The sequence below is a fragment of the Chelonoidis abingdonii genome, chromosome 10, assembly GCF_003597395.2.
Source record: "Chelonoidis abingdonii isolate Lonesome George chromosome 10, CheloAbing_2.0, whole genome shotgun sequence".
In the NCBI taxonomy this organism is placed as follows: Eukaryota; Metazoa; Chordata; order Testudines; family Testudinidae; genus Chelonoidis; species Chelonoidis abingdonii.
This window is the reverse complement of record NC_133778.1, coordinates 70,607,572-70,624,404: the sequence shown is the minus strand read 5'-3', so window position 1 is coordinate 70,624,404 and position 16,833 is coordinate 70,607,572. Positions and strand designations below refer to the sequence as shown.

General features: G+C 43.5%; 1 protein-coding gene across 2 annotated transcripts in view; it reads left to right on the top strand.

Moving 5' to 3' along the window:
* Positions 1-16,833, top strand: part of PDIA5 (protein disulfide isomerase family A member 5) — a 123,369-nt gene that overhangs the window by 52,175 nt on the left and 54,361 nt on the right. For both annotated transcript variants that reach the window (XM_032797036.2, XM_032797037.2), the window contains exons 9-11: positions 5,755-5,846; positions 5,952-6,023; positions 11,743-11,879. In XM_032797036.2, coding sequence (XP_032652927.2) covers positions 5,755-5,846; positions 5,952-6,023; positions 11,743-11,879 — 301 coding nt within the window. The remainder of the gene's footprint in view (positions 1-5,754; positions 5,847-5,951; positions 6,024-11,742; positions 11,880-16,833) is intronic.

Here is a 16,833-nt window from a genome sequence, read left to right as displayed (position 1 = left end):
GGTGCCCAGAACTGGACAGAGTTCTCCAGCTGATGCCTCACTGGTGCTGAGAAGAGCAGGACAATTCCTCCGTGTCTTACATATGACACCCCTGTTAATATCATTTTGGGGTGTATTAGCCTTTTTCACAACTGCATCACGTTACTGACTCAAATTCAGTTTGTGATCCACTCTAACCCCCAGATCCTTACGAGCAGTACTACCACCTAGCCCATTATTCTCCATTTTGTAGTTGTGCATTTCATTTTGCCTTCCTGAGTGTATTACTTTGCACTTATCTATATTGAATTTCATCTTGTTGATTTCAGACCAAGTCTCAGATTTGTCAAAGTCATTTTGATTTATGATTTTGTCTCCAAAGAGCTTGCAACCCCTCCCAGCTTGGTGTCATGTGCAAATTTTGTAAGCATAGTCGCCCCTCCATTATTCAAGTCATTAATAAAAATATTGAATAGTACTGAACCGAGGATTGTCCCCCACAGGACCCCACTAGATAATCCCTCCCAGTCTGATAACGAACCATTGATAAGTACTTCCTGAGTACAGTCTTTCAACTAGTTGTGCACCCACCTTGTAGTAATTTTATTTAGTCCACATTTCCCTAGTTTATGGGAATGTCATGCGGGACTGTGTACAAAGCCTCACTAAAATCAAGATATATCACATTGATTCTTGACCCAAGCACTCCCCTTATTTGAAGATATCAAGTAGGGGAAAAACAGTCTATCAATCAATCTTTCTGTCTATCATAGATAGATATAGATATATAGCAAAGAAATTCAGAGAGGGTCTGGGTATGTGGGAGGCAAAGGAAAATGAGTGATGGAAATTTGGGTTATAGCAGAGTTTAAGCTGAGTTTGGGTTCCTCCTAAGAGTGTTTCATCATTCAGGTTGTCACAGATGGTAGGCTATGCCCCAGAGAGGCTGCATGTGATAGAGCAGAGAAGTTGAAGCCTTGAGTTTCATTGGCAGGGCAGTTCCAGTCAGTATATCTTGTGAGCATTAGAAATCCTCACACGTGCATGCTCCCCCAAGTACCGGTAGTTGTTCTGCAACTCTGTAGATGCATGTGTTAAATGCTTGTTTGCTTAGGGCTACCTTCACTGAGATTTGCTTGCATTTCTTAAGGGCAGAGTACTGTCCTTGAAGATATTTTTATAAGAATTCTGGTATGGCTGAAGAGCATTAAAATACCACCCGTCCTACAGTGTGAATTCCATTGAATTAACACTAGGTTCCTCTGTACAAGACACCCCTGTCTGGCAGGACAGGTGAATGGTATTGCTTCAGGACTTTAGGTATACAGGAATGAGATACATAAGGATCCATATGTGTAACCAGTGCTGGAGGGCTAGCACTGTGCAGAACACACTGTATTTTCTTGTAATTTTCTATTGCCTATGCCACAGACAATCCCAGTTTTTATGCTCAAATAAATTCGTTGGTCTCTAAGGTGCCACAAGTGCTCCTGTTCTTTTTGCTGATACAGACTGACACGGCTGCTACTCTGAAACCACTTTTTATAGGAGTTGCAACTCAGGCCAGAAAATTTAAACCATTATTGTCCCATTTCCTTCCCTCTCCACCCCAACCGTTGATTATTTCCTTCTGCTCTTTAGAACGATCTTTCAGGAGTATTGTCTTAATAACCCAGTGAGACTGAATGCTGGATCCCAACACTACAGCGAGCTCCATGCAGGCAGACACCTGGGCTGGGTGGAAAGTTGTTGAAGTCAGCGGGACTTCATGTTGGCACGGGGGGAGGGAGGGACCTCTCTGCACAGAGTCAGCTAAGACCAAAGTCTTGCTCTGGCAACTCACTGTAGATCAGTGGTCATCAGTCAGTCGATCGTGATCAACTGGTTGATCCTAGAGGATCTCCCAGTTGACTGCAATCTCTGGTGGTGCTGTGTGCCTGCCGCTAAGGCAGACTCCCTGCCTACCCTAGGCCCACGCCGCTCCCGGAAGTAGCCAGTGCAGCCCCGGGGGTGGGTGGACAGGGATCTTCCTCCGCGCACTGCTCCTGCCTGCAACCACAGCCCCTGCAGCTCCCATTGGCCAGGAGAGCTGTGGGGACAGTGCCTGCAGAGAGGGACAGTGCCATGTACCTCCCTCCCCCGCAGGGATGTGTTGACCCCTTCCTGGAGTGGTGTGGGGCTGGGGTAGGCAGGGAGCCTGCCTTAGCCTTGGTGCACCTGTCACCGACTGGGAGTTTGCCAGAAGTAAATGCTGCCCGGTGGGAGGCTGTACGCCAACTCTCATCCCTAGGCCCCCTCCCAGAGCCAGCACCCCAACCCTCTGCCCTGAGACCCCTTCTGAGACCCCTCCCGGAGCTAGCACCCCATACCACTTTCTGCACCCTGCATCTCAAGCCCCAGCTCTGACCTCCCTCCCAGAGCCAGCACCCTGTACCCTTATCTGCACCCCAACACTCTACCCCAGCCCAGAGCCCCCTCCTGCACCCAAACTCCCTCCTAGAGCCTGCACCCTGCACCACCTCGTACACCCCAGCCCCCTCCCTCACCGTGAACCCCTCGGCCCCAGCCCAGAGCCTGCACCCCTCCCACACCTCAAGCCCCTGCCCAGGCCCAATAAAAGTGAAGGAGAGAGAGCGATTGGGGGGCCGGGGGGATATGGAGTGAGCGGGGCTTAGGGAAGGGCTAGGGCGTCAGGGAAGGGGCAGGGTTGATCTTTGGTTGCCCTTAGATTCAATACGTGTTCTTGGATGTGGAGACCACTGCTGTAGAAGATGCTGTTTCCACACAGAAACTCAGTCCTTTGGTCTAAATTCAAACTCAGTTTTCCATGGTTTAATGCTTCTGTATTATCTAACTTTTTCCATATATATTTCATCATTTCTAAAATTAAGTGAACTTTTAATTATACTGCACACGTCACAGTTTTTCCATTGTGTACTTTAAAGCAGTAATGGCTCCAGGTGAGGGGTTTCCTGGCAGTTTGTGGCTGGCTTGGACAAGCTGAGGGTTTGGCCTTTTAACCCAACCAGTCATTAACTGCCAGGAAATGCCAGGCTCTGAGGTCATTATTGCTAGGAGAAAGCATGAACATAAAGAATAAAATAACTGCTTATTTAATAGGTTGTAAAAAATGAAAAGGTGAACTGTACCTGATGTTGGTTACTGTGTTCTACTTGTGAGACTGGTCTCCTTGCTGTCAGTGCTGTGGCCAAGAGGAAAGCTAGATGACTTTTTCAGTGTTAAAGTAGGTTCATAATTCACATTAAATTGCACAACGGTGCAAAAGGAAAAAGACCAGCTCATTTGAATGGGGTATCTTTGTCCTGCAATCAGGGTGAATTCCAGTTAATAACAGTGAATTCCTGTAACTGTCACCCTCTGGCCCCAATTTGGGAAAGCATCCCTGGTCAGCAAAGCACTTAAGCATGTGCTTAAGTTCCCATTGATATCAGGTACTTGCTTAAGAAGGCCCCTTTCTTGGAGGTTATTGTGTTAGTGCATGTCATGTGTTTTACTTTATTGCATGGGATCAGCAAAATCCAGATATGTTTTAAAAATACCGAGGGTTACACTTTGCATGGAAGTTTTGATCTCATCTTTCTCTTGGAATTCTTAAAGCATATATTATAGCAAATTTGGGGTCAGTTCATTCTCCCATTAATGTTCATGGGACATAAACCATTCACTTAGAGCGATCATGTGTCCCTGAAAACCAAGGGCCAGATCCTTAGCTTGTGTAAATTATCGTATCTTAATTGAAGTCAGTGGGACTACAGCCGTTTACACCAGCTGGTCCCAGGAACATCCTTGTGGAGCCTTGAAGTTTTCTGAGCTCATGTAGCTAATGATTTAAGTGAGAGCTTTGGCAGCTTGACCCTCAGCAGAAATGTAATTAATCGGCCTGATTCACCACTCCTTTGGCCTGTATAGTCATTTATATCATGCAAACTTACCATTGTGATTTGGTAGCTTGTTGCACTTACTCTGCATGTGTGTAAATGACAACATGAGATACAAGGCATGGAGAATCAGGTCCAGTATCTGTAGGGATCAAGTAAAATCGGTCATGGGTAGTTCAAAGAAAATGTATAAAAATAAAATGAACAGAAACCTAATGTAAGGCCTGCTCCTTTAATCTGCCTCTTTGAGTTTGGTGGAGTAGGTGTGGAGGAAAAAAGACAAAAATGTCTCCTTTTGTAACTCTCCAGTACATTCTGAGTAAAGGCCGACTGACCTTCATGTGAGTATTTTGTACTGCAGATTTATTTCCAGCTGGCTCTGAGCACATTTTGTCCATGCAGTTTGCTGCAGTCAGGAAACTGGTATTAAATTCTGATGTGGTTTTTCAGCTGGAAAGAGAAAATCCTGTTTTCAGAGGGGTTTGGCTTAAGCCCATGCTGCTAAAATGATTTAAACTGTCAATGCCATTAAAATGGAGTCAAGTATCAGAGGAGTAGCCGTGTTAGTCTGGATCTGTAAAAGCAGCAGAGAATCCTGTGGTACCCTATAAGGTGCCACAGGATTCTCTGCTGCTTTTATTAAAATGGAGTTAATCTTGGAATTTTATCTCCAAGTTGAGTTGACCTTGGTGTAAGTCCCACACTCACAGAAATGCATAGCTAGTCCCGTTCACTACTCTCTAGTGTTTTGAAAGTACTTGAGGGGTAGTATGGTCTGTTGGTTAGGGCACAGGATTGTGAGCCAGGAACTCCTGAGTCTGTGTCCATTTTTTGTCACTGACTCACTGATGTCTCTGTGAGACGTGTCACTATGCCTCAATTTCCTCATCTGTAGAATGGGTATCGTGCACACCGACATCACAGGCATTGTGAGGCTGAATTAACATTTATGAAGTATATAAGCACAGTGTGTTATTTCGAGACGCCATGGATACTTGGTATCAAAAGGCAGGCTACCCCCTTACCAGGCATTGGTTATAATGGACATATACTTATTCCAGCCTCAGCACAGGGGCTGGACTAGATGACCTCTTGAGGTCCCTCCCAGCCCTACGTTTCTGTTATTTGAAGTGAGGATGGATGAGGGTGGCTTTGTTTGTTTAAAGAAATTCATGCAGCTCAGAGCCCAAACCCATTTCTGGAAGCCTCTGAGGAAGGACTCCTTTCCTGTTGCATAAAATGAAAGAGAACTCTATTTTTAAATTGTAGCAAGGTTGATTTATGCCTCTGTGCCCCCCCCCCCCAAGTACCTTTTTAAATGTCAAAGCTACTGCTCAGACATTTGGGTTTTCTGGCCTTTAGGTGAGACTTTAAACTGGCTGCCCAAATGGAAGCCAAAGACTTGGGGCTAGAATTGCTGCTGTCCTGGCTAATGTCTGCATGCTTTCTGAGCTGTGGTACTTGCGAAACAGAATAAACCTGTTCATTCTGCCACTTGAAATGTAAATATTCGGAGATGGCATCAGTAATTCTATTGAACAAGTCTCCTTTGGGTACTTTTATTAGACGGTGCATATAAATATGAGTAATCTGTAGCAGAAAACAAGGAACAGCAATAAGCTAACTGGAATGTTTCTTTACAAGCTGTATATAGTAGGCCAGGCTCTGATTTCTCTTGCATTAAAGCAAAATCAGAGTAATTCTACTGACTTCAGTGATGTCTCTGTGGCTTTGCAGTAAAATGAGTGCAATCAAAATCTGTCCAGGACTATTAGTCTGGACAGTTTGTTTCTTGTTTTGAATTTACAGTGATGTCCTGTATTATTGGGAATAGCAGGAGGGCAAAGAAACAAATGCTTCTGTTCTGATCTTGCAGGTACTTGCAGGGATGAACGTCCACTCCACGGAATTTGAAAAGATAAAGGAGGAATACAATGTCCGGGGATACCCTACCATCTGCTACTTTGAGTCAGTCCTTTTTACTTCTTCTTTAGAAATCATGTTAAATCATAATTTCATGTTCCTCCTTATCTTCCAGAACAGGGACTAAATCTCATTTTGTTGCATTAATAGGAAAGGAAAGTTCCTGTTCCACTATGAGAACTATGGGGCTACTGCGAAGGATATAGCAGAGTGGCTGCAAAAGTAAGGCATTGAACTTTTATGTACTGTACAAAACAATCCAGTCCCCTTCCTCCCTCCCTTCCACACTTCCTCCTCTCCAAATAAAACCACACCACTGATGTTGACTGAACTGTTACAGGTTAACTCTGATTAATGTTTGTTTTCAGCATGCATGCCTTGTATTTTACAGTTGCAGTGTGTTGCTAGCAAAAGGCTGTCTGTGACCTGTCTGCTGTAAATAAAAAGGTGTGCTGATCTATGGGTTTCAATTACAGTTCAAAATGTGAGCCTAAATTTTCAGTTATCTTGGACGTTTCCATTTTTAGTGACCAACTTGACACCTTCGTAAGGGGCCTGAATTTCATAAGCTGGGTGCCTCAGCGGTTTTGAAAACGACAGGCCCCTTTAAGGTGTCTTCTGTTAGTCACCAAAAGTCAATGAACCCAAAATCACTAGTCGCTTTTGAAAAATGAGGCCAGGATCCATATGATGGATATTGGGTTTTCTGTTTTGCTAGTGGCAGTGCCTATGTCATGCTAAATATTTTTTTGGCTTGTTGGAGGTTTGTGGGAATTATAGTTGAGTCACTATACATTTTTAAACACTCGTTTTGGCTAGATCTTCAGCTAGTGTAAGTTGGCGTAGCTTCACTGAAGCTGAGCTACTGGAAAGCACACAGATACTGTGGTGATTAGGAAGATATGAGAACCTATATAGAATAGCCTAGAATGCCAGTTTACAGCAGCTGAGGACCTAGCCCATGGATTTTATCAAAATTTGAGAAAGTCAGGACTTTTCCCCTTGCCTTCCCTCATCCAGTATGTTCTCCAGCACCATATTCTCCATATCTTGGTCAATTCCTCAATAGAAAATCTGCACCTCCCTCTTCCTTCCCTCCCCTTCATCTGTTCGCTACACTTGAGGCATGATGGTCTTGGGGCATTCACAGCAGTAGGCCATTTGGCCTGGACTTGCTGATACTTTGCCATGCCAGTACCCCAGAATGGAGGCTTGACAACATGCCCATTCACGTCAATGGGAAATCTGCATTAGGGAACCTAGCATGCTGAGGTTGGCTTGAGTCCTACTGTGTGAATCAAAGAGAAATTTGGCTTTGGTCCCTAAGCCTCTTTCAGTCTATAAAGTTATCAGAATTGAATGAGTAAGACAGCAACTCCCTTAGAGCAAGGATATATGACTTCATCACCTGTACTTTTTATGCCTTTCAGGTCTGGAAGGATGTGGGTTATCACCTGGCTACCACATGTGAAACCTTAGACGTTTTGGTGCTTTTTCGGTCTGCCCACATTACATCCAGATAATCCCTGTAATGTGCAGTACTTTCATATCTGTGCCATGACAGCTCGTGAACACCGCTACTGGAAGCAAAGCAGAACAGCTGCAAGCTCTTTCCAATGATAATCTCTGTTAACAAGCCTCTGTGGGCTTTGGCTGTTATTGCAGCAGTCCAGAGCTAAAGACAGCTCTTTGTCCTCACTTAATTTTCTGTACATGCTTAATAGTTTCTCAGAAGACAATCTGTGCAGAAGCTTTCTTGCCTCTCTTTTGTAATCAGTATAATTTTTAAGAAATCACATGCAGAGATTAAAGACACTAGGGTTTTGCCATTAATAGATGTGGCACTTAAAATTGTATATAGTGTGAGCCTATCACATGCCCAATATGATCTTACACAGAGCGATCTGCAATACGAGTAGCCAAAAGCTGTGGCCAGGGCCTAAAAGTGTAATTAAACAGCTTCGAGACATATGTATTTTAAATATACAGCACATATGTAATTGAAAACTCTCGGCAAATAACTCAACCTCAGATTCATCCTGCTCTTTGCAATATCTGTTTCTCAGGCTATTTCTGCATGCGATAGAGAGGAAAGTGGCTTCCTTTTAATGAAACACAAGTGGGGTGAAGCAGTTGGTGAACATGCGTACTCTGTATGTGTGCCCACACCAGCTCTTGGTTCTAATATCCTAGCTCCGGATGTCGGGAATGCTTAGATCTGAGTCTAAATCACCCTGCTTTGGTTGTCTGGAGCACGAATGAGGGGTGTGTGTGTATAACTTATGAAATAAGATGGTTTGAGGTTAAAGAAAGCCCCTGCAACAGAATCTCTCGCATTAGGGAGCTACTTTGGTACAGACCGTTCTATATTCTGACAGTGCAGAACAGCCAGGATGTGTCCTTACCAGAGTGTCCGTTGTGGCTGGTGGTTGGGCAGGCCTTCACCTATACCGAGAATCCGGCGAAGACTTGTGAGCCATAGAAAATGTCAGTAAAATTGTGACATATAAATATATCCTCCAAGGGGTTGCCTTCCCCCTACCCCTTTTCTCAATAAACTTATTTTCAGTATTTGGCAAATCAGTCAGCCTGTCCTAAATGCTGCGGGGGGTGGGAAACAGTAATTTGATTTTGGGGGTCGCAAAGGGCGGGGTAGAGAGAGGAAGAGAAGGATTGAGTCAGCCAGGGTAGTTTTTCCTTCAGGATAAGATTTTTATAGTTTGGAGGATTGGAGCATCTTTCCTACTGCTTACTCAAGATTTGTTTCTTACGCTGGAGACTTCTACCTCATCAATCTGCAGATATTTGACCTCTCTTATCTTTCTAATAGACACCCAGATAGATCTGACTGCTATCTCATTGAGCCGTAAGACATTTTTATGAGGATGTGGAGGAGCAGCAGTCATACAGCTTCCCCCTGCACACTGCATGGTTAATACATTGGATACTATTCTGTACATACAGTGCTGTAATACCTCTCCCGCAGCCTTTCCTATCCTGATGATACAGTGCATCTGTCTTATTAATGGCATTATATAAATGATCTTCAGTGATGTCGCCTACTCATGCTTCCCTCCCTAGTAACAACCACCAGACCCAATTCCTCGCAACTGATTACTGAGTCCATCTCTTCCTTTTTTTTTTTAACACTCAGTTCCTAAGCTGCGCTTTTTTCAGACTGTCTTAGTAGGTCTTAGTAGGTTCTTAGCTCCTCTCACTGGTTTCTTTTGACCTCCTGTTGGGCCCCATTCAGACCTGCACTGCCAGTTACAGTACTTCCCTCGTCCCTAGTTCCTCATTTAAATAGCCCTTGATAACCCTTCCAAACTTCTGTCTTCCACTGTCATTAGCCACTAGGTTTGCCTTGCCCCTTAACATGCCCCAGGTGCATAGATGGGATTTCAGCCAAGCTGAAGTATCTTCTCTGCTGCTATCTAGCCTTACTAACATGCACACAGGATTTTAAGTGAGCCACCCATGTGAGTCGCTCCTTCTCCTTAATTTGCTAATTAGTTCCTAAAATAGATTATATAGGGCCTCCAACACCGCTTCCATTATTTCCTTAGGTTGCTATTGCGAATGATTTTTATTATTGAAGCATCTAAGAGCCCCAATTGTGGATCTGGACCCCATTGTGCTAGGCGCTGTGCAAACACAGAACACAAAGACAGTCTTTGCCCCAAAGAGCTTACAATCTAAGCGGATGCCTTCATTAATTAAACTGCCAGACCCTCTCGCAGACCTGGTAAAATTCTGCCCGCTAATGGGGAACAAAAACTCCCCACAAAAATTCTTACAACCACCATGTGATCCTCTTAAAAAAAACAAAACAAAAAACAAAACAAAACCTCTTTAAACCCTACTTCTGCCAGGACCCTACAAATCACTCGCATCTGGCATTGATTAGGCAAGCAGCTTTTCTGCTAAACGCCTCCCCCACCACACCTCCATTTGTCTGTTTTGCCCTCCTGTTGGGCTTTCTCTACAAATTAGATGGTGAACTCTCTGGGCAGGCACTGTCATCTTCATTTGTCTGCACTGTGCATCGCACAGTTGGGCCCTGATTCTTGATTTGAGGTTCTTAAATACTACTGGGATCTAAATAAAGGGCCTGGTGCATCCCAATTTACTATGTAATATTTGGTATTCTTGGGCCATACCTCTCCACATATGTAGGCAAAATCCACTACGTCTGTCTCTCTGTATCTCTATTCTACTGTTACTAAACCATATTTTGTCTAGAAATGACAGCCAGATAAGATAAATGAGTTATAGCCTCCACTTGCCATTGCATGTGCCAGGCAGCTGAAACACTAATACACTTTAATCAAAAATAACAAATCTGCCTCCATCAGAGATGGGCCAGAGCCAGCTCTGAACTTTGCTAAGTTTTTGAGGATGTTTGATTCCATGTTTTTAATTCAGCTGATTCTAACATCAACAAAGTCTGGATCCAACTGTTCCTGTGTTTGAGTCTACCGTATTATCAACAGCGTCCTAATAAATGTCAAATTAGTACCGCTCTTTGCATCTTCCAACTTCTGTTGCTTTTCCTTCTTTCCGTTACTCTGTCATCTGCCGTCTCTTTACTGCCCATGCTTCTGCACCATACAGCGTTGTGGAGTGCACCACTGTTCTGTACAGTTGGGCTGTCAGTCTCCGTGGTATCCACTTGTCAGACATAACACCTAAAATGTTATTTCATGCTCTTCTAGCATTCCCCAGGCTGGAGTGTGGCTCATGTTCAAACTCTGTCTTCCATAATCCAGCCACCAAAGCACTTGATATGATGAGTCTGATTAAGTTGTACTCCTTTAATCTCTTTATCCAGTTTTCCAGTGGCATATTTATTGACCCATGTGCCCTCCGTCTTAATGATGCTCATTTTCATCTCATGATTGCTTAGGTGGTCACACCGCTGGTTTACTATTTCCTCTAGGTCTTCTTTTGAGTATGCCCATATTGATGTGTCATCTGCATATAGCAGCTTCTCACCTTTTCCCATTGGGATCTTCCTGCTGATGGTAGTCACCAGTATGATAAACTTCCGTCTGCCATCTTCTGTCTCTTTAGTGTACGTTTATGGAGGGGAAGAAGGATAATCTTCAGGATGAGGCATTGGACTGGAACTCAGGAAATGTGGGTTCAGTTCCCAGCTCTGCTGCAGACTTCCTGTGTGTCCCTGAGCAGTCACATAATCTCTTTGACTCCGGTTCAGCAGAGTACGTACGCATATGCCTAACGCTAAGCACATGAGCATCCCAGTGAAGTCACTGGGACTTGTCCTGTATTTGAGGTTAGGTATGTGTCAGAGTCCCTTGCTGAATCAGAGCATAAATGCCCAGTTGTAAGAGAGGCCAGTATTATCTCACAGAGGTGTTGAAGATAAATCCATAAGTATTTGGGAGCTACTCAGATGGGGGCCATAGATCACTAGAGACAGAGTCTTGGCACAAGTCCTGAGACCACCCCTGTCACTTTACCTCTGCATAGGAGCGCTAAATCCAGCATTATGTGTTCTGAGGCTATTTGTTAGAATGGCTGTTTGACATTTGCTGGAGTGGGGCTAATGGCAGCTAATTCTGGGAGAACAGGGAGCATTCTGCTGACCTGGCTAACAGAGTGGTTTAAAAAAAGTGTATTTTATATTACGAAGAAATAATAAAGCATTTCTGTTTATCTCCCTGCTCTACCCCTTCTATTTCCACCGTCTTTACGAGCTTCTGCTCATGATGGATTTTTCTTTTCTCCCCCCGTTTTATCTAGTTTCACTGCTTATCAGCTCAGAGTGGAACCAATTACAGAACTCCATTTGGTGGGGTTAGCGTGTCATGTGTTAGTGTTTGCACAATCAGATTGATTTCCTGCAATCTGGTTGGCTGAAATGATTGCTGTTTAACACAGAAGAGCTTCCTCTCAACTGTGTATGCTTGTTTTGTAGTCCCCAGCTGCCTCAGCCACAGGCCCCGGAGACTCCCTGGGCAGATGAGGAGAATGCTGTTTATCACCTGACGGATGAAGACTTTGACAAGTTTATAAAGGAGCATTCGTCTGTACTAGTGATGTTCCACGCACCATGTGAGTTTGTTTTTCCCATTCCGGAGTCTGATCCAAATGCCTGTTTGTAAATAAAAAGGGTTGTTTACATCTCAGTCTCTCATATACAAGCTGAATGTCAATGCAGATTTTTTTTTTGTAATGATCCTCCTAAAAGAAAATTGGCTTGAAATGTTCGTAAGTTCAAAACACAGGTGAGGAGCTGGAGATGGCTTGTTTGTTTTTTTGTTTTTTTTTTTACCGCAGTTGAAAAACTTAATATGTTGAATATTCTGGACACTCATTATTTTACAAAGCGATCGCCTCATGTTCAGCTCATCTCGTGTGTTGTCCCACTTCCACTGCAGGGGATCTAGTGGACTGAGCATGTAACTGAGAGCCAGGTATTCCTGAATCCTAATCCCATTGCCTCTAACTTTTCACTTTGCAACCTTGAGGAAGTCACTGGCACCTATCTGCCTCAGTTTCCCCAGTCTGCCAGAATACACAACAGTAACTGTGTGGTGACAGCTGGTTAGTTTGTGTTGGTAAAGGGCTTTGAAAACCTAAAGTGCTGTAGAATTGTTGGTATTTTAATGTTAATTATTTTGCTTAAAATAAATTGAGGTGGGTTGGATTACTTGAATTTTCATCTTGAGCAGGGCAAATATCGGATTTTGCCTCAGATCATTGCCTTTTTGCTCCTTCTATGGTCTTGTCCAATCAGAATGCTCTAAAGTGACCAGGAGAGAGTATTTGGAGCACATGTTAAGTTGACTCCTGAGGTTGATGGTGCTTTATTGACACATCTCAGGTTGTCTAGGAGGCTGTGAGCAGGCCTTGCCATGATGTTTCATGCTGTGTGTTATCTGCGCGTTGAACTACTGAGGGGCACTCTGTTTTAGTAGATCACTTGGTGCACACTTGAAGACCACTCAGATACTTCCTCTAGTGGAGAATGTGGTAGCTTGCTTACTTAGTGGCATTCTGCATCCAGTGCATATATCACTACTGTTATGCAGATTGCCCTGGCTGCCAAATTGTTTCTGGGTGCAACTGAGGATAATTATTTTAATCTATGTAGCCCAATATGGTGTAGCTCCTGTCTCTTCATATGCACCATCCTGGCAATTGCGATCAGCTGGGATGTTCGCTCTAATGTACCTAAATTTGAACACCACAGGGGCTCTGGAGGCAGCATGTTCTTAATTAGCAGTCTTTGGCTGTAAGGTTGAAATCTCAGCCCCCTTGGGGGGTTCTTGGCTCGAGGGTTGAAATACTAGCACTTAAATCCTGGCTCTGTTCAAATCAGTTTTTGCTGTTGATCTCAATGGAGCTGGGATTTCACTCTAGAACTTTCTTTTCCAGTAAAATCTAAGTTACAAGTCCTGTCTCTCTTTAAGGAGTCCATGTGGGTAACATTGTCAAAATAACCTGAGGCCCAACCATGCAATTGCTCTACTCCCATGAGTAGTCCCATTGGTCCTACCAGCACTTTGTCTCACCTGGCCTAACATGGAGTAAAAAGCATGTTTACTATTAAAATAAGTCCTTTTAAACAGAGTTTTTTTTATTTGGGGCATAGAAGACATGGTGTGACTTGTTTACATCCAGAAAATTCCTACCAAAGATAGGTGTGTGTACATGCAGAATCCAGCCTACAAAGATGTAAAAGATCCTCACTCGCAAAAATCCTCTCCAGGCATCAGCAGCAGAGGATGGGCATGCAAACTAATTAACAACAGACAGCTATCATAAACATTATTGCCATGATTAAAAGATCTTCTCCAGACACTTCTTAAATTTGCTAATGGAGTCACCTTACGCATATTAGGAGATAAATTACTCTCTAGCAGAACATGTGATAAAGGCAAAGGACATCTCATTATTATTTGTTTTAACCTTGGGAAACTTAGAAGATGTGAATGTGTCTTCATTTAAAATTTGGTCCCAGAAGAGACCAAATTAAAAAAAAACATAGGACAGAAATTCTGGATATACTCTGTGTAAGCTCTTTGGCAGAGGCAGAATTGTGGCAGTGATGCTTTAACTACAGTTTCATAGATGGCCAAAGTACTGACAGACCTAGTATTAAGAGACCACAGGAAAACAGAGGTGTTTTTTAACATTCTGTTGAGCCAAACTCCATCATGGTGTAATTCTGTAGTTCCATGGCATTTTGCCAGGGGTATATTCGGCCTATTGTATCTCCTTAGCTACTAATGATAGTCCCTGGGGAACAGATTATGATATCTTTAATCATGATGATTTGCACCTTATTTCACAAGTAACCCCACTGAAGTAATTGGGACCATGGTGGAATGAAGCGCTACTCAGCCTGAGTGAGGATATCAGAACAGAGCCTTCTGTGGCAAGTGCAGCCCCATACTACGAGTGCAGTCCAGTGTGAGCAGGTGCACATATTGACCACCACTGGCAGTGCAGCTCATGCTCCCAGTTAATCAACCTGTGCCTAGTCTGGGGATAGAAACTTAGATTTGCTTTGAAGCTTGGTGCATAAGTGGGCAAGAAGATGCATTGCTTCAAGTCAGTAAGGGCTTGTCTACACTTACAGCGGGGCAGCTGCACCACTGGAGCACTTAGTGAAGCTGTTATCTATGCATCGGCATAGGTACTCCACCTCCCTGAGAGGTGGTAGCTGTGCTGGCGGGAGAAGCCCTCCTGTTGACATAGTGCTGTCTGCAGCGAGGGTTACATCAGTAACTACGTCACTCAGGGATGTGGATTTTCCTCACTCCTGAGCAATGTCATTATACGAACACAAGTTTGTAGTGCACAACAGGACTAAGGTTAGGTTTTTGTTTTTTGAGTTAGTTTAGGCACAATGGTGGGTTTTAACCTTCTAAAACAAATTGCATTGTAAAGCTCTCAAGGAGATGGTCAGCTAATCTGAAAGTTTGGATGAGGGGAACTGTAAATAACAGTCAGGTGCACTTTTATGATGTGTGAATCTGAAGGCCACCTCTTAACCATCCAGGCAGGGCGTGCATCGTTGCATTCAAATGTTTTGGTTCATTTCTGTAACTATTAGCTAACATGTCCTCAGCTTTGCTGTGATCTTGGATTACTGTAATATACTTCTACCTTAATCCCTATATAAATCTTTGTATTGGTGTGATGGTGTCCCTGGGGTGCAACCTGGATTGTGGGATCACTGGGCCTTCTGTCCAACCAGGCTGAGGTATCCTTCGCACACTCTCATGCTGTTACCAAGCTACAAGCCTCTGACAGGTGCTGCACTTACACAGATATCCACAAGCAGGGGCACACCCAACTGAAGTACATGAAGGATCTCTCCGCCATTCATGAACCAATAAAAGAGAGGCTCCAGCTAATTCCCCCCAGCTCCCAGCCTTGCGCCACAGAACTGACCAGTGTAAGTTCATTACCCAGTCTGCCCATGCCTCGATGTGGAGAGGACACATACTAGCCTTTGTAAACTGAGCTGAGATTTCCCAGGCACCCCAACCATACTGCTTTAGGTAAAATACAAAACAGACTTATTAACTACAGAAAGATAGATTTGAAATGATTATAAATAGGAAGCCTAGAGATTAAAGTTGGTTACTTAAGAAATAAATATAAATTTGCAGTCTGAGTTCTACAAACTAAACAGGATTTGAATCAAGCAGTGTCTCACCCTGATAGATGGTACAAACAGGTCACAGATCTTCAGTACACAGGCTGAGACTCTCTCTTTCAGCCTGGGACCACCCTCCCTCAGTTCAGTCTTTTGTCCTCCAGATGTGTTTCCAGGTGTTGAGTTGTGGGGGAGAAAGAGAGACCGAGTGACCATATCACTTCCCTTCTTTTATAGTTTCTTCCAGCTTGCTGGAAACATCTTTTGCTGTGACGTGAGAGTCTGCCTCCACTGGTCAAGCAGTCTCCATTGTCTGTGTGCTGTCCCTAAAAAGTCTTCTAGGTTGGCTATTGGGAGAGTAGCTTCCCATTAAAGGGCCATCAACACGTCTGGCTATTCAATATTTTTACCTGAAAGGCTGGTTGTGGGTGTTCCCAACCTCACAGCATATTTCAGTAACATATACAGCAGTGCTTTATAACCTCACATATAATGATAGCACATACATTTCAACAGAATATTAATGTTCAACAGTTAGACTTTTAAAATGATACCTCAGAAGGCATACTTTGTACAAAATATCTCCATAATTATATGACAGTGGTGAATATGCTGGTTCCTGGGTGCTCCTTTGAAGTATAGATGTCACAGTTGGAATCTACTATCTCTAATATTTACAGTCCTGTGTTGAGTTCCTTGTGGACTAATTCTGTCTGCACTTTGATTCTACCATCTCAGCGTTGCACTGAAAGGGTGAAAACCTTCATTTAAACACACTTGCATCTTTTCTTGTATTATTTCTTTTTGTTATTTTGGCTGTTTCATGTTCCAGTGCTGATTAATACAGAAATATGCTGTCCCAGAAGCCTTCCTCCTCACAGCAGGGAATGTTTCACTCACAGTTTATTAGCATGGGCCCGCACAGCTTTGCTTTGGAACTGAATAGTTCCAGCCAGAGCTATTCATCTCACCTCCACGCCATAATATAGAGGCAACTGTGCAATTCATAATAGAGAAGGTCTGAAAAGCCTCAGAGTCAAGACTTTCAAAAATAGGAGCCTAAATTTAGCCTCCTGAATCCATATTTAGGAACCTACGAAACAGCCAACTGCAGTGCTGTATGCCGAACACTTCTGAAAAATCTGTCTGCTTCATTTCAGTTCTTAAAATGAAAATCTAGCCCATTAGGTCTAGACTGCTGGTAGTATGTTACACTTCTAAGTCTCTGAGCACTTGTTAAGTCCCGATGGGCTCCTAAATCCTTAGGCACTTTTGAACACTTTGCCCTGCATCTCTCTTGTGGCAAATAATTTGGTGAGGCGCATGTGAAACAATCCCTTAAAAAAAAAAAAAAAGCGGGGGGTGGCGTGGGGAGAAATAATCACCAAACTAATG